The 17,786-nt window shown below is 34.2% G+C and overlaps 2 protein-coding genes and 1 long non-coding RNA gene across 12 annotated transcripts in view; 1 reads left to right on the top strand and 2 right to left on the bottom strand.

Annotated features, from left to right (window-relative positions):
• Positions 1-13,044, bottom strand: part of fry (microtubule binding protein furry) — a 30,777-nt gene extending 17,733 nt beyond the window's left edge. For 3 of the 5 annotated variants that reach the window (XM_089082845.1, XM_089082846.1, XM_089082847.1), the window contains exons 1-23: positions 12,729-13,042; positions 12,231-12,296; positions 12,124-12,165; positions 11,494-11,670; positions 11,216-11,400; positions 10,957-11,156; positions 10,664-10,873; positions 10,379-10,586; positions 10,123-10,260; positions 9,815-10,049; positions 9,331-9,734; positions 8,630-9,205; positions 8,406-8,541; positions 8,152-8,322; positions 7,886-8,075; positions 7,619-7,795; positions 6,506-6,652; positions 5,934-6,104; positions 5,713-5,862; positions 5,467-5,636; positions 5,108-5,379; positions 4,800-4,954; positions 4,430-4,593 (exon numbers count right to left, since the gene is read on the bottom strand). In XM_089082845.1, coding sequence (XP_088938971.1) covers positions 4,430-4,593; positions 4,800-4,954; positions 5,108-5,379; positions 5,467-5,636; positions 5,713-5,862; positions 5,934-6,104; positions 6,506-6,652; positions 7,619-7,795; positions 7,886-8,075; positions 8,152-8,322; positions 8,406-8,541; positions 8,630-9,205; positions 9,331-9,734; positions 9,815-10,049; positions 10,123-10,260; positions 10,379-10,586; positions 10,664-10,873; positions 10,957-11,156; positions 11,216-11,400; positions 11,494-11,670; positions 12,124-12,165; positions 12,231-12,273 — 4,321 coding nt within the window. In that variant the 5' untranslated portion in view covers positions 12,274-12,296; positions 12,729-13,042. Of the gene's footprint in view, positions 1-4,429; positions 4,594-4,799; positions 4,955-5,107; positions 5,380-5,466; positions 5,637-5,712; positions 5,863-5,933; positions 6,105-6,505; positions 6,653-7,618; positions 7,796-7,885; positions 8,076-8,151; positions 8,323-8,405; positions 8,542-8,629; positions 9,206-9,330; positions 9,735-9,814; positions 10,050-10,122; positions 10,261-10,378; positions 10,587-10,663; positions 10,874-10,956; positions 11,157-11,215; positions 11,401-11,493; positions 11,671-12,123; positions 12,166-12,230; positions 12,297-12,728 lie in introns of all 5 variants that reach the window. The other 2 variants (XM_089082850.1, XM_089082848.1) reach the window with 2 other exon arrangements.
• Positions 328-4,766, top strand: LOC105427928 (FMRFamide receptor-like). Of its 5 annotated transcripts, none has more exons than XM_089082851.1 (5): positions 328-942; positions 2,546-3,459; positions 3,831-4,032; positions 4,205-4,333; positions 4,403-4,766. In XM_089082851.1, exons 2-4 carry the CDS (start codon positions 2,647-2,649, stop codon positions 4,312-4,314), a joined length of 1,125 nt encoding a protein of 374 aa, XP_088938977.1. In that variant the 5' UTR covers positions 328-942; positions 2,546-2,646; the 3' UTR covers positions 4,315-4,333; positions 4,403-4,766. The 5 variants fall into 5 exon arrangements, with proteins under 5 accessions (XP_088938977.1, XP_011638224.2, XP_088938979.1 ...); XM_011639921.3 differs by having other exon boundaries at positions 329-942; positions 4,199-4,333; XM_011639922.3 differs by having other exon boundaries at positions 4,205-4,766.
• An 848-nt stretch (positions 13,045-13,892) lies between the features above and the next one.
• LOC105427927 (uncharacterized) lies at positions 13,893-17,178 on the bottom strand. 2 transcript variants are annotated; one of them, XR_967948.3, is made up of 3 exons: positions 16,278-17,143; positions 15,215-15,455; positions 13,893-15,139 (listed from the first exon to the last, which is right to left on the bottom strand). It is a non-coding gene; the product is annotated as an uncharacterized LOC105427927 (long non-coding RNA). The 2 variants fall into 2 exon arrangements; XR_016140748.1 differs by having other exon boundaries at positions 15,215-17,178.
• Between the last annotated feature and the right edge of the window lie 608 nt (positions 17,179-17,786).

The following is a 17,786-nucleotide window of genomic DNA, read 5'->3' as shown; positions in this document are numbered from 1 at the left end:
TAATTATGAATAAAAAAGCTAATAAAAAAAAGTTAGTATTCTATATATATATATATATATATATATATATTATAAAAAATATTGGATTTTTCTTTTTAATACAAATATTGACATTACCCTTAACGAAATTGAATGAAATTTTTGCAGTAGTTTTGTAGGAATATAAGAAACGATTTATAAATATAAAAAATGATTTATGCAAATCGCGAAAACATGAATCTCTTTCCCAATACGACAGATTGACGTGCGTCGCGAAGAGGCGGGAATTTGTACGTTACTTCCATGCGCAGAAGCCGGAATACTGGATGCAGTAGAGCTTTATCAGGAATGAATGCATCAGGGTATCCAGCAGAAATAGCTGAGACGGCACTCGAATATAATCTCCGAAAGTATAACTTAGTGTTCCTCGAGAATCAAGTGCAAGTTTAAATTAAATTGTTTTCATTTAAACACAACTTCCTCTCTGAGAATGAAAAAAAAAAATAATAAAAGTAAAAGAAGTTGCTGTTGCTAGCGTGATCAATATCAATATGCCGGATCTATTAAACTCCAATCAATTAACATTTGGTGACAAATTGCAATATTAAAATTAAGTGTCGCGCGAATGTCTTCGAAGAAAAATTCATTAAACGACATTGACTGATAGAAGGACTTATATACCGGCATTGTATCTCGCACCGGCACTGCACATGTCGTGCCAACTAGAAGTGCCGAGAGGATTCATTCTATATTTACGAGAGATACGTCAAGATTGTTGATGTGTGAGACGTATATGCATTGAAACTTTCGTGTATTGAAAGACCGTGGTTAAAAGGAGTTCTCGGCATCGTATCATAAAATCGTCTACAGAATTTGTACAGTCCAATAAACGACTTGCATCTGCGCTATGTCGCGAATATAAAATATATTATATTGCTTCGTTTATTGAAACTCAATAAACAGGTATGTACTAATTTCAAAATCCTGTTTGACGAGTTCTTTTACAACTCTAATTAGGATAAAAAAAAACTAAGAAGTGTTTTTATCAATTTATAAAAAAAAGTATAACGAGAGAGAGATTTTCTTCCATTCCATTTAATTTAAAAATAGTTAGTCTATTTCCTATTTATTGTTTTCTAGAATTATTTTGACATAATAGAAAGTTTCTTAATTTTTTTCATAAAGATTTTTAGATTTTTTTCATTACAGAAATAATTAAAAAGTATCCTATTAAAATAATTATATTTAAAGTTTAGTTTTATTAATTTATATTACTTTTATCAATTTCAATTTAATTGTAAATAATTGAAAATATCATATTCATTTGTTCAAAAGATATACGAGAGAACTAAAGAGAAATATAAACAATTGAAGTTCTCCGAAGTTTACCAATAATTTCTAAGGCGTACCATTCAAAAATGGATGTTTTCCATTTAGTGACTCAAGTCGATACAAGCATCGTTCTATCTTTCTATTCAATAAATAACAAGGACAAAATGATATTGTCGACCTATGTCGACTTATGTCACTAAATGGAAAGCACCCAATAATATAAATATAATATAATATAAAGCTTCATTTTTTTATCTCAAAAAACTATTACAAAATATAATAAGAAAAAATTTTCTTACACCTATATACATAAAAATTATTTAAAAAACGACAATTACTATGACAGTTGTCTTACAAAAAAGTATCCGCTTTATAAAATATATCCGATTTTTCGCAATAATGCAGAAAAGATAAGAATTTTTCCTATGTAGTTATCATATTATATAAAATCATTTTCAATTTTATAATAAATTAAATACCGAGAAGAAAACAATAGTTTACCGAATAATTATCGAATAATTTATCTTTCATTTTAATAATGAAAATAATAATACTTTAAACAAGTATATTACAATTATATAACTGCGATAATCTACAACAATAATTGCGCAGTAATGCGATAGCAATAATTTACTAATGACTTGTTAACGTATCTAAATCAAGAAGGATTTCCGCGCGCATGATAAGCGCCATGTTAAATTTTTTTCACTTCGTAGTACGTAAACACATATACTTCATGATACATGATAAGAATACAAAATTCTTATATTCGATCAAGCAATAATAACATAATTAAGAAGCATAGAAAAATATGAAATATCATTTTCTCTCTTTTCTTATATCAATGGGACTATAAAATGTGTAAATTAATTTTATCAAAATCTGTTTAAAAGCAGCTAAATATGAAACAACTTAGAAATATTTAATTGATGTTAATTAAAAAACTATGATTTTATGTAATATCTTCAAAATATGAAAATTTGTTACAAAAAGTCTGATTCTTAATATATTAAGTAACATAAATAATATTAATAATTATTCCGTAGTTATTTGAAGTTCCAAATACATCAATATGATCATCGCTGATTTTACTTCAGCTTCTAAATTCAATCCTTGTCTCGACATCCAGAAAAAATGCGAAAATTAGTATTCTCTCTATCTATTTTTCTGCGTGTCTCTCTTTTTAAGTAGAATAAGGTAATATATAATAGAACAAGAGTTAACATTCTTCCAGGTCATCGTGCGTGACGCAAACTGTTATGCTGTCTACATTTTGCGTGGTTGTACTACTTCCAGTTTTTCTGCTTATTGATAGTTTGAAATCAACGCATCAAGATGACCGGAAATAATAGCACAATAGCATTCGATCGCACGCTCGACAATCTCTTGCAGAATATTCAACTCTACTATACGCCAATTCTCGTAGTCCTAGGTTCCTTGGGCAATTGTCTGTCCATGTACGCATTTTTCGGCACGAATCTACGTTACTCTTCGTCCAGTATATATCTGGGCGCACTAGCAATAAGCGACAGCATCTTTCTGATGATAGTTTTTGTCGTCTGGCTCGTTATGGTGCACGTGAATCTATTCAATCAATATGGTTTCTGTCAATGTTTCATCTATATTAGCACCATCAGCGGTTGTCTCAGTGTATGGCTCGTGGTAGCCTTCACCGTTGAGCGATATATAGCAGTCAAATGGCCACTTCGTCGACAGTTCTTATGTACGGTTGCTCGAGCAAAGATAACAGTAATGGGGTTGACAGCACTAGCGGTTCTATACAGCAGCCCGGTGCTCCTATTTTCCACTGTACGTCTTGAAGCCGGGACAAATTCAAATATTTGTGAATTGGACAATGCCTGGGATGATTGGGCGGATGTCTATAATTACTTCGACACTATCATAACGTTTGCTGTCCCCCTAACCATCATAGTAATCTTCAATATATTAATAGTACGCAACATCTACAAGTTCGATCATGTCCGAAGAACCTTGACCATAGAATCCGACGTTTCCAGTGAGAAAGCTCATATTCCAAGGGATAGAATGCCACAGACCAAGGTCACAAAAATGCTTCTGCTCGTTTCTACCGCATTCTTTTGCCTCAATATGCCTTCATTTGTCCTCAGACTGACCGCTTTTACTTATGTACGTATCAATATTTAGTGTTAAAGTCAAATGCGAAGTTTTTTCGTTTTAAGAAGTAAATTTTGAATAATAAAAATATTGCTAAATTTTTTGTGGATTCCAAATTTTTCCTATATTTCAATGTTCAATCAGATTTAATATGTTTTTGTATACATAGCATTTTTTACATTTGCAAAATCATATATTTGCATAATTAAAAGTTGTAACACACGGTTATAATTACGTTATTATTCTTTACGCTAATGCTTTTTATTTTTATTAAATCGATATTATTATTTAGATAGATTGTCTAGATAGATTTGATATATTGTTAAAGAAATTATATCACATGATATATAGTAATAATAATAATTATATATATGCAAATTCAGGATAATAATCAACTATGGCTCATTTATGCACAACAGATGTGCAATCAATTATTGTTCAATACGAGTTTTGGAATAAACTTCATTCTATATTGCGTGAGTGGGCAAAATTTTCGCAGAGCGATGGTCTACATGTTTACAAAACGTTCGAGTAGTAGAAGAAGTGGAACTCTCACGCAGATGACAAATCAAGGAAAACAGTGTGGTAGGCACTTAATTACCCAATTATAAAGTAACATAGTGACCAAGTAGAATATGTAGATAATACATTGACTGAAAAATTCTATTCTGTCTATATGGAGAAACTTAATAAACAAAAAAAAAAACAACCAAATTTGCTAAAATTTCGCATTTTCCTTTATTTCCTTTAGTTTCAGAACTCACACGTAGATACAGCTCAAAAAAACAGCCGCATTTTGTCGACAGTGTGAGACGGAAGTACTCTAAGGAAACGCAAAAGCTTCCAGTAAATGAGGAATTACAGTAAATCCGTTTCAAATAATCAAGTAAATACATTATAAACAAACAATAATCATTGACGTGTAATACATATGATTCAATATTACGGCGCACAGTGAAGAAGATAAAGATTATGAACTTACCAGCTTCAAGTTCCGTAGCTGGAAGTGGTCCTACATTTCCAAAGAAGCGTTGATCCAACAGTTGAAGAAGCTGAAGTGCCGCATCGTGAACTGGAGCGCGGGGACATCCCGTGTTCATTAACGTTACGTTGATGACACTCGTGTAATGATCGCAAGGATACTCTCTGAAGAGAAGAAAATCGTAAACGTACTTGTGTTTGTCGTATTATTTATGAATTTTATTATTTTATCATGATTATATTCATGGCTCTATCAATATAAAAATATGTGTATCGTAGTCTTTACTCGTTATGTGTACATATTTTCTTCCTCTTCAATAAATGCTTTTATATTGCAATATTTACCCTATATTTTTTTAATTCATGCATACCTGGCGCTGAAAATCGTCGCTAACGCAAGAAAGCAACCATCGGCCACTTGTGGTGCGCCAGTATAACATCGATCCACTATCCAATCCAAAAGTGTACCAATGTCAGGGTTTCCCTCGAGCAATAATACAACAGTTTCGCGTGCAAGTGTATAAATCTGAAACAAGAGATAGAATATATAGGTAGAAAAAAAATATAGAATAAGATACTTTAATATTCGATATTTAATAGACTATTAATTACAGCTTTGCATATAAACTCTTGAATACTTGGCTTAATGATAAAATATTATATAATTTACAAAATTTACCTTTTCATCTTTGCTAGCCAGTAACAAGTCTAACCATTGATATAAAATTGCACCTTCTTCCGAAAGCGACTGTGGATTGAAGCACGATCCACAACAGAGTAATCCACTCATAGCTTGCAAAGCTGAAAGTTGCAATTCTGTACATGATTTTTCCTCCTCTTGCATAGATGATGTACTTGTAAGCGGTCTGCCGTAAACTCCAGCCCAACTAGCAAAGAGCATGAATAGATTCCTTCTTAAATCCCTCTTCAATAAGGTATAACATATCTCCACTAAAAAAGCAAGAAATTGAAAAGATAATAAATAACAATATTGCATATATTGTTTCCATTTCAAAATTCGGAATTAAAATCGCTTACGTGAAAAACTCTTGATCATTTTTCTGATAAAGTTGCAGAAGTGTAACTTGATGTCTCGGACAGCGGGTGCTTCCTTGTCAGTCTCATTTTCTAAGTAAATGCGTGCACCATCTATATACTCGACGAATGTCGGATGTAAAGACTGCGTCTCGCGATCTAATACCGCTGAGCTAAAGAAAGATTGCGATGATTTCTTTAAATTCAGTTGATTGAAACAATAAAAAACGAAATAAAATATCAACTGACCAAATACCGAATGTTCCATATTCAGCGATGAGTTCGAGTACTCTTACTAGCTGCAATCTCAAAGCGTCGCGTCTTCTACGTCGTCTCATATTCTCCTGCTTCCGATCAACCGCTTCCCGGATATAAGGTACCAGTTCTTCCATCAAATCTCTATAAAGAAGAAAATTCTTTTGCAATTTAATCTATCTCTCTATTTGCGTCTCAGAAGGTAACGCACTTACTTTAAAGCGTCGGCATTTACTTTTCCGATTGCTTGCACCGCGGCATCCCTGACGTCGACGGCCTCGCATCTCAATAGAGGTACGGTCAGCTTGTAGAGGGCCGCAGGACTCGCATTCGTACCCGGTGACTTATTATCGCCGCGTTCCGCGGATAAACTGTCCGGCGAGGAGCTGCGAAAACGAGACTGCTGCGTTTCACCATTTTTTCATTTCCAGGTTCGTTACAATTAACTATTTACTAAAGCTCGTAAATTTATAATTGTGCACTGTCTCGAATATTCGGCCGGAATTTAATTTCGGAAAAAGAAGCGATCGGGAACGGTCGTGAGGCTAGGCAAGGGTGGTATACGGAAATACGCGCGAAAAGAACTTGTTAAGTCGGTGAGAGAGCACAAAAGCTGAAAGTTCAATGGAAAAAAAGGATAATACTGTGCTGTATTAAGAGAGTAAGAAGAGATAAAGATTCAATAGTTATAAAAGATCGAAGTGCGAATTACCAACGACCGTTTAAATCCCGGGTGACATCGAGGGAAACGTGGTCGTTTGTTCGTGATTGTTAATCTCAGGCTCACCTGGTACGCTTATGCCGGGTGTAGATGCCGGAAATGGACGGTACAGAGAACCGACCCGGCAGGGTCTGCGCCCCGCCGAGATTCTCCAGGCTCTGACTCAACTCCTTACTCATGCACAACACACCAAACTCCACCGTATGCTGACCACTAGAGTATGCAATACAGTGTACCACCAATGCTCCTTGTATCAGACATTATTTACTGCTCAGAGACTACTACTCTAATATCCAGAGATAGAGAAGGAGATGTACGAGACAACAATATGATAAGAGACAGCATGCGAGAGATGTAGTGTGTTGCGGAAAATAAAGCGAAGTGTGAATATGCATAGAAGAAAGGATAGAGCAGGTTCCGCTCCCGAGTGCAAAGCGCGAATTTGATACGAATTGGTGACAGTCTATTCGACGAAGAATTCCCATTGCGAGATGTGCGCGACATCAAATAACTATAATCATGCGCGAAATGTAATATTGGATATTTTGGTGTTTGATATATATAAAATAGTATAGAATCATATTTTAATAATTGTGCTAGTATAGAATTAAAATAAAAAATATAAATAACTTTATAATTCTGTAAAATGTTTGACAAATCACTATTGACATTTCACGAGGCAAATGAAGTAAAACATTTCTGCATGGAATAGTAGACACAAACAAACATTAACACCAATTAATACCAAATTAATTATTAATTTTATTTTTTATTTAATTATTAATTTTAATTCACTTTTACATTTAAAGTTCTAATCTGCTAGACATATGACATTTTTAATTATTCAGAGATTTATTGAAATATATCATTAATAAACTAAATATAATCAATGTAAACATAAGTTATGCGTGCATATACTCTCTCAATGCAGATATACTTCAACGAGGAACTCCACTGTTTATTCAATACATTCAATGTATGTATAATGTCGTTCAATTATATTTGCAACGAATATAGCAATGCACGTGATTACGCATGTATTTTACTGAGTGATATATAATAAGCATGAATATTGTATTAAAAATATTAGACTATGGAAAAAATTAAATAATATATAAGAAGATGATATAATATGATATTTGAACTTCCGTTGTAAATTTTTTCATGTAACTAACTTACCTGAGACTAAGATCCGGACTGGCGCATCGAACGACTGGATTCGGTACAGGTGGCACGACTCTATATCCAAAGGTCAGATAATTTTTCCAGATATGCATATAGACATCTCTCTCATTTACTGGTTTTCTCACTGTCGTCGAACTTCGCAATAAAGAAGCTCGGTTGTCATTTACTGGTCTGCATAAATAAAAAAAGGTTTTAATTATTTCAAAACTTAAATGTGCTTATTTAGTACATAAATTGGTTGTAGAAATCATCAAAACTTACGTGGGATCTATTACTGAAAACAAGGAATTTATGCGAGTAAAAACAATGGGCCAAGAATGAGCCACAGCATTCGGACACAATGTGAGTACTCTGTCTTTTTCCAAAAAGGCAAATAGACAACTGGCCCATGGATCAGCCCCATTTAGGTTAAGCGAGGAAGAACTCTTGGTACTGTTTTCATCGTGGAATCCTGTAATATAACAAAATACAAATGAGTGTAATGTATATAAACTATATACAAAAGTGTGATTCATAAAGTACTCTACCAGCTGTCCAAACACAACTACTTCGGTCGGCTATCCATTGCAAATCCACATTAGATGTAGATGCAGCGGCTGCTTTCTCAGCTGGCGGCAACATAGGATAACATTTTTCCAAGACAACAGGACAACATGCATCAATCACATCGATAACAGGTTGATCATCTTCGGGACCACCTAAAAGAATAACAAATGATATATATTGTGATATATTGGACACATATATAATACACATATATAATATGTATCAATATAATTACCTAAAGTCTTTAATAAAAGTTTGACTTCTCGAAGTATATGAACCGCTAGTCGTCGAGGATAAAGCCGACAATTGCAGAGCATAACCAAGGCGAATCCTTCCACCAGATAGAATATATTCGACACAGGTTCTACTTTCTGAAAGAAAATTTACAAACAATTTACAAATTTGTTTTATGCGTCATCTATGAATGCCAAACTAATGCAAACTAGGATTAGTGCATACTTGGCCCGTTTCGCACTTCTTAATACCAACATCCACTCGTATATTTACTCGTGTATTATCCACCGATTGTTCCTTAGATCTTATATTAGGACTCGTCAAAGCATTCTTCCAACTGGTCAGCAATTGTAGCAACATCCTCAGACCGTTATCAATAAGCTGTGGAAAAGTGTCTTGCACATCTCTGGCTAAAAATTGCGTAAATCCAAGTATGACATCTTGTCGCCAATCAGGGAAATCTAAGACTAGAGTCTGCAAGCTTTGATACGCTAAAGCACGTAGTTCTTCGTCCATGTGTACCGTCAAACGAGACAACAAATCGACTAATTCTGCACCGGTCATTCCATCGGGAATTAATCGCGGAACAGCAGCAACGCATGTCCGAAAGAGATCTATTCGAGGTTTGCGTTCCCCGGTGATCATTTCGTCTGGCTCTTTGTTCATGTTTTGAGTGCTGGTCATCATGAGAGGTCTACCGTAATGAACGTCTAATGCGCGCAAGATATCTACAAATACCCGTCGCACATGCGGAAAATATGAAGACATCCCTATACTTCGTGCGGTGTCCTCTGTTAGCATCTAAATCATAAAAAGCATTACTTAAACATTTTCCTGCGCATTCAATATATATATATATATATATATATATATATATATATATATATATACTAATAATAATATGTATATATATATATCATACATACTTTATTCAAGTACGTCTTTTTAACACGCATGGTGTTTCCACTCGGTAAAACACCCATAGTACGCGGCATAGGTGGTTCTCCCTCTTTCTGTTGCAGACTATCGGCCACAACGAGGAATGCTCGGAGTCCGATACTCATGCGTTCGGGAGTTAAAATTATTTTTACTGGTCGACCGACGGATAGCAAGTCAAATACTATTTCACGCATTGCAAAATCCAGTCTTTCTTGCGCTATAAATTGAATAATCTTTACAAAAATGTTCAGCGGTGTGTCTCGCGGTACTACCGCCTTCGATCCTTTAGGAAACAACGAGTTCACTATACTCTGCAGTCTGCTTTGTGTAGCTGAATTGCTCTCGCATTTGATTCGTATCATGTAAACCCAGAGTAAACGGTATAAAGCCTCTGTAATACGATTCATATAAAGTATACTTGCTACTTTTACTTCTCATTATAAAAAAAATAACTTTGTATTTAAATCATACCTAATGCAACTCGACACATCTTCGGATCGCGATTCTTCAAATGAGATAGACACATAGCTAAAAAATAATGCCAGTTTTGCAAAAAGAATGTTTTTTGACTAACGCAAAGCAGACAAGTTACTAATGGAAAGAGCGCCAGTCTATGTTTAGATTTTGTACACATGTCCAATGTTGTTGAATAGAGCATTTCTACAAAATTTTTCAAACATGGTACGTTTACTTCATTTTTCACAGCCTAAAATATAAAATACAGATAATTACTATACGATGATGCACACAAATTGTAATTTGCAATCTGAAACACTTACAGCAGCAACAGGGACAAGTATTTCAACAAAAAGACCAGCTAAAGCATGTTTAACATCTTTGTCTTTCACTTCTAAAAAATATTGAGCGCACTCTTGCATAAATTGGAAAGATGCCTCAAACTCTTCTATTGGTACCATCTGAAAATTCATATGTTCAAAAATTAGAAATACATATAATATAAAATTCAATATATATATATATATATATATATATATATATATATATATTAAATATATTACTGAATAGAATAATTACTTTAACTCGGAAAAATTTCATTCCCATTAGTAAAGAAATAATACTTTGTGTAGTATGAGGACCTGGCTCTTTAGCTCGTAATTCTTTAAGTTCTGCCATAAAACGTTTTCTCACTGACATAAATCTGGATTGCGCCAAAACACCTATTACTTCAGCATAGAGATCAGCGATAATGTGAATATTAGCTGCGTTTGGTTCATTTTGTATACTAGAAAGATATGTAAATATTAATTTATTGATGTTATCTTTTTTCTTTTCATTTTAAAACAACATATTAATTCTTACCCTTCTCTATATTTAAAATGTTTAAAAGCGATATTTTCTATATATGTTACTAAATCCTCATGTCCAGGATGAAATGGTAATTGACGTAAAACTTCGATCAACATTAAACAAAATATAAATTCAACTGCGAGATCTCTACGCTCTTGCAAGAGGTCTGCTTCGCTTCTTTCCACTGTTTCTACACTTCCTGACACTATTGTATACATAATGCTAAAATAATATATTTGTTACTTTATAATGTTTGCAAAACATATGTAATCTTTAAATTTTGTTTTTTGTAATCTTTAAATTACCTTTTTCCCTTTTGGTCTTCCTTTCCAGGAGCAGGTTTTTTTTGATCGCCACCTTGATCTACAAGCTGACGTTCATACCAATTAAAAAGAGCTTTCAATATTGATGGTAAACAATGTTCGGCAACAGAACCGAAAGCTGATAATAGTTGATCAAATTGTGGATCTTCTCCTCTTTGTAATACTTTCGATAATTGTTTTTCCTAAAAATAACACGTTTAAATATATTGTTGCAACAAAAGTCACTGCAACAGTTGCTTACATGTTCTGTCATAACGGCTTCCATCTTTTTTTCTGCTTGTGAAGTAAATTCTGCAAACAGGATACGCATCACGTATTCTCCTGGTCTTAGATCCATATCTTCTATTTGTTGAGGCTTCACTGTCTCTTTTTGAGCACCCCAAGGTAAAACTACAGTTATCGCGCTGACTCTACTTGAACTTGACTCTAAAAAAAGATATAAATAAATATATACATATGTACATAGATAAATATATACATATATACATATCTTGATATCACTAGAATTTGCAAACTTACCATTACCAGACACCGAAGTACTGGCAGTGTAAATACTGACAGCATCACTGCTTTCTCCTTGCGTAGCTCCATGAACTGTAAGAAGCTCTTGCATAGGTTCAAGAGCAGCTTGCGATGTTGATTCCATTGTTCCATCATGTAATCCATCACTATGTGTTGTCCTTGGTTCTAAGGCTTCTGTAAAAGCACAACATAAATTTATAATTTCCATCTGTAAAAAGTGCATTTTTATTAATAAAACTGCATTTTTATTAATAAAAATTTTTTATTATATTTTAAGCTGCTTTAACATAATATATAAAGAATATAGAAAATACTTTTTTTAATCTTTTCTATTAACAAAAATCTTATTAAATTAAATATTTTACTTTGCATTTCAACATTTATCAAACAATTAAATAGAATAGATATATGTTTTTAATGAAACATAATAATAATAGAATTAGACAAAAAATGAAACCTTATTCTGTCATATAACTGATATCTATAAATTCTAATTCAATTATATTGGACTTGACATTTAACTTTATATAGTTATATACTTAAGAAACATATATATATACCTATATATATATATATATATATATATATATATATATATATATGATCATCAATGAACCAATGACTTACCTGCCTGGGGTTCATTTCCTGCATTTGGCTGAGTCTCTGCACCTATGACAGATATAGAAATTTATTAGTTTCTAAATTTATTATTGCATTTAATTTGAATAACCAACCTTCAGTCATATTGCTGATCTTTGCTTCCTCCTTCGGCAACATTTATATGCTGAATGTCATCATATCTACAAAAATTACATCTTTTCAACATTAAGAATTCAAAATAATATTAATGCTCCAAAGTATGGCACACAAATTTACATCTATCCTTTATAAAAATAAAACGAAGAGACCATCTATTTATTTCTACTATCTCGTCACTGTCGATATTTTTCACGTAAACAAAATACAGGTCTTATCTAACGGATAAACGTATACGTGTGTGTGTGTGTGTGTGTGTGTGTGTGTGTGTGTGTGTGTGTGTGAGTGTGTGTGTGTGTGTGAGTGATCAAATTGTACACAGTGGAAATCCTTAATTAGAGTGGTAGCGGTTTGTAGACCGTGTAACGTGACGTTTAGACGCGAGCATCGGATTAAACGGGTAACGCGCCGCGTAAACAATATCCGGGATAATTACGCAGGTCGACCGTTCAATTAATGCGCAGTGATGAAGATACCGTGTACACCCGGGTCGAGCGGTCGCGCCGTCAGCGAAGATCGGACGGGGAGTGCACACTGTCAATTCGCGCGGCCTTCTCGCTCCGGACGTCTCGCCGACTCCGACGAAGACTGGACGAAGGACGGAGAACCGTCGTGAAGGATGCGACTCAGTGCATCGCTCAAAACAACCCAGAGATTCCGGCTCGACTCGACTTGCACATACACACGTATCAACTCCGCGCGTATCAACTTCGCCTCTCGCTCCTCCCGCGGAGTTTACACGTCTCTTTTTTTTCTCTTGATCTTTATTGTCGTTCGCTGACCGCCTGATCTACTAGCGCGCTACCACTAGATAGCGTTGAAGCCGCTTTCCGCTGTCTAGCGCTGCCGAATGCATATACCAACGGAGCTTGTCGCGCCCTGATGATTTGAATAGCCGGGTAGCGAACTGCCGTTTGATTAGAGAATTAAGTGTCGGCAGGAAAAACTATAGAGACTTCCTAGGTGAATTCCCGTTCATCTGTATCACGATTAAAATATTGAGATTTGCAGTGTAATTGCGATATTTATAATCAGAAGAATTACCTGCCTAGATCCCTATGAAGCGATTGTTTTAAAAAAAAGCAAGAAAATAATTTATTTGATGTATAACTTGATTTGAGCTTGAAGAGCGCAATAATATGCAGATACTTTTATTTATTGTAAATTTTTAAGAATCAAATTGCAAAATCCGGCTTTGTAACAACCTTCGTAGCTTTATAACAAATACATAGAAAAAAGTTCATGGCAAAATGTTACTTCTACAATGAAATATAGTTAAACAAGTACCTGCGCACCATAAATATAAGAAATAGATAATTATATAATATATTATATAATATATTATAATATTATATAATATTTAGGATATATAGTTATTTAAGACCTAAATTGCAAAATCTGACATTGTTTGGCACGCTTCGTAGCTTTATAACATATAAAAAAAATATATAAAATATATAACATATATAAAAAAATTTTATATCAAAATATTTCTACAAAATCAGGTTGAACTCAAAACATATGTATCTGCATAGATAATTACTCATAGATAAGGAATAGATAACTTTATTGAAGTTGGTCTGTCACTCCTAATTTTTAACTGTAATATGGAATTGTTTAAAATCTATGAACACGCAAAATTTTTATGAAGATTAAAATATATTTTTGTTATCACGAATATGTAAACCGCGGCTTGATACATTACAATCTACTTTAAATTCTTATGCTGATTTTACATATATGAAAATAGATGAAAGAATATAGTAATAATTTTATAATTACTTGTCAGAGATTTATTTTAATGTATTAAATAATTAATAATAATTAAATAGTAAGTTACCGAATGTTTAAAGTATAATAAATCCGGTAAAGGGTGTGCTGCTAAGAACAGTACCAAATGTTGGCACGTCACGCTTATTTCTGCGCGGATTTATTTTTATATTGAATGCACGAGCGAATAAGTCCGAATAACGTTCTTTCCCAAAGTTTTAGGAGATGATTTCTCTTTCTCTTTCTGTTATTTATGCACGTGCAACAAATAAATAAATACATTTATGTTACGTGCTGTATAATCAACATCAATACGTAGAATCCTCCGTGTCTGTGATCAATGTACGAAATACTCAAACATTATATAAAGGATCGTTGTATTTAAATATTTCTATTTAGATATCACACACATATACATTCCGATTATCAGGGACAGCCAACAAATCAATTGCAAACTCGCAGATCCTGAGAGTAATCAATCATGAATTAATTTTTATAAATTTGATTTCTCAAATTTCTTACTAATCAGATTGTTCGTAATTATTGCTCGTATTTTAATACTTGCGCACGCAATGGATAATTATCTTGTTAACACATACTAAAACTCGCAAGCAACAACCCGTAAAATTAATTAACAGACTTGTTCGTCTGCTAAATAATTAATTTCATTTTGATGAAGATTCTCGCGAGCGTTCCATGGCTTACGTAATAAAGATATGAGCAGACGCATGATTGCAATAAATCACAAAATATCGCGCATTCGCGGATCGTTTTAAAAGAGGCAGAGTGATCGCCCCCCTCGATTACGCTGCGTGCGTATCGAAGTTCACGACGATACGATAGTCTTTTCTTTCTTTCTTTTTCTCTCTTTCTCATTTCTCAATACGTCACATGTCATCCAAGTGACGCACGGCTCTGCAATCGGCTCTGCGATCCCGAGCTCGCGGTCGACAATTGAGAAAGATCAGACAGCTTTATTTTCAGATGTGTCGAAAGCCTCTCTCTCGTCTATCGGGAGACTCTTTACAACGACGGTTACGCCGTCACAGGTGGCCGTCTAACGTCAAGGTCACTTAATCCAATATGTGACGCTCGAGTCCCCGTGCCCAGGTCCGATCTGTAACGAATCTGAGTTAGAGATAACGCCAGTTTGTTATGTCGACTGCATTCTTACGATCTATGTGATACGTACTAGGAATAATTCGTCGAAATCATCCTTATCATCACGAGACTTTCTCGTCGGTCTGATTAAAGTAGATTCTTATCGTAATATCGTAACGGGAAGCGTCTCCAGACGATGGATTCCTGATTGTACGCACATACTTTTTTCACGAACAGCTTTTTTCTTCGTAGATATCTCAAATCTGAAGATGATGAACTTCTTAAATTCTAGACTTCCATATCTTTGAGAACGCATCAGTCTGGCTCCATGTCTTCGATAGAATATATAGAAACAAATACATCATCGTCATTCATTTGTTAAATTTTAATGTAAAAGTATCTCAGCATAAAAGATTCTCTCTCTCTCTCTCTCTCTCTCTAAACATAAATTCATCAAATTAAAATAGCTGTAATTATAATTTGAAATGTACAAAGTAATAAAACTAAAATATTTTAATTTTATGTGTTTCTTCTAATTTATTCTACTCTTTGTCTTTTGTATGATTTCTGTTTTATAAATATTTTGTGAGCTCTTCGATCCTAATTAAAATATTGTTATCGATTAGAAGGTATTTGAAAATAAAAGTACAAATATATATAATCACATTTGTCTAATAACCATGATTATACTTTCATCTCGTCATCAAAAATGTGGTCATCCTCCAATATGAATACAAATACTTAACTATTTTACGCTAAATCGAAAGTATGCAAGATATACGTCAAACTATACTTAAATGTCAGAAAGAACAACGTTTTTAAAAATGTTAAACAATAGATAAGACAGATAAGCAGAAAATGTTTTTCAGTCGGTTTCATTCAGATCATCTTTATTTTAAACCATCCGTAAATTGTCTTTTATTTATCAAGAAATTTACTAATTAACAAATTGCAACAAATGATGCCCCCTGACCCCCCCTCAACAGGACCAATATCCTCCTCTCCCCCATTTCTATCAATGTAAATTAATTTATTCTCAGCTTAACTTATTTTTTTTCTAGTTTTTTCTAGTTCAGTTAGAAAGTAAAACGAGATTAAAATTAATCTACATTGATAGAAGTGAGTTCCGCAATGTGATAATTCAGATTTATTACATCACATCGTATTCATTCGCGGGGAATACCCTTCTTCGAGGTATTCCTTTTCTTCTGCCTGTCAACATGGTCTCGCGCGTATTCCTCTAAATTCTCCCGCGAAGACAATGTCAAGTATAAATCGAATCGCATCAAAGTGTCGCGCTCGAATCGGATCCAAACTCGAGTCGAAAGGTTAAAGTAGACGTTAGCGCTTGTCGCGATTCTCCAACGCACACGCGAGGAGATCGATCGTGTGGTGCACGCGTGCGCGCACACATACACATATGTACACAGATGTACAATCAAACGCCTGGTAACCGGTATCGACACGGTACACGACACGAGCACGTTGGACGAGGGACAGCTGATTTTAGCATCGCTATTCCACACACGCGCGTTCGCGCGCGTGACGCGTGTTCATCTTATTTTCCCTCTCTGTCTCTCTTTCCTTCTCCCGCAGGTGTATAAATATACCCCGCTAACGACGTTACTCCATTGAACTTCCCTGGCGCGGATTCCCCGCAACGCGGCGGGCCGTAAGCCAGGGTTATGCAAGCGACGCGCCCTCCTTGACCTCCTTCTTCGGGGGAGAATTGACCTTGCCTCTCGCTCTTGACAGGAGAGCGCAAGCTCGTCGCCGATCGCCAAGAGAAATCGTCCTAAAGTCTTCTTCTCTTTTTTTATATTAATTAGATCGAAATAGATCAGTGAACAAAAATAACAATGTAAAAATCAAAATTGAACAGCAAAAGCGGAAATATAACACGATGACCGCCCTGAAATCAAGTGTCGCAACCGCGCTACCGCTGTGAATGCAGCCTAGGATTTATAACGGTGCGAGGGAACCTCGCGCAACTTCGCGCTGTCACGTGCCCGCGACTGGCCGCCACTTATAAATCTCGAAGACAAAAAACTACAAAGTTTCTCAAGTTTGCAGAATTTTGTTGAGCAACTACATGACAAACGAGTGATATAAAGTTTTTCTCGAGTAAAATCTTTATCGTTAAGATGATGCAAGTGTCTTTTGAAAAATTCGATAAATATAAGTTTTATCACGGTTGTCAATACTTCAAATGATTAAGCTTCCATCAAAATTCTTGCTTCAATAATTCTACAATGTTACGACACAATGTGCAATACATTTTGCTCATTGTGATGTAAATTGCTACGGAAATCAATTTCTAATGTTTCTTTCTAGTTTAACTTTAATCTTGGTTCAACTCACATTTTTAAGAATTAAACCAAGAAACCAAGAAATTAAAAATCAATATCTTATATTATTATCTTGTTAATTTATTCATAAAATTAGAATCAAAACAACTATGCATAATTCGCGCTCTTTAATTTTGTCAAAAAAAAAATCACTTATTGGCGAGTTAAATTTTCAAATTTGCATACCCAGATAACACAGAGAATCCAAAAAATAATTTTAAATTATGAAATTATGAAATGTATTCTTTTTTTATCCCGTTTCTGATTTAAAAACATTCATAAAAGTTCTATAGAATTTCACCTTTATGTCATTAA

Source organism: Pogonomyrmex barbatus, unplaced genomic scaffold (assembly GCF_055798465.1).
Source record: "Pogonomyrmex barbatus isolate J1 unplaced genomic scaffold, ASM5579846v1 scaffold6, whole genome shotgun sequence".
Classification (NCBI taxonomy): Eukaryota; Metazoa; Arthropoda; class Insecta; order Hymenoptera; family Formicidae; genus Pogonomyrmex; species Pogonomyrmex barbatus.
Note: the sequence above shows the minus strand (reverse complement) of the source record. Positions and strands in the feature narration are given on the sequence as shown.

Coding starts and splice junctions, on each gene's coding strand:
- LOC105427928 (XM_011639921.3), top strand. CDS start 2,647: ATGACCGGAAATAATAGCACAATAGCATTCGATCGCACGCTCGACAAT. Junction 3,460..3,830: donor GACTGACCGCTTTTACTTAT/GTACGTATCAAT, acceptor ATGCAAATTCAG/GATAATAATCAACTATGGCT. Junction 4,033..4,198: donor AAATCAAGGAAAACAGTGTG/GTAGGCACTTAA, acceptor TATTTCCTTTAG/TTTCAGAACTCACACGTAGA.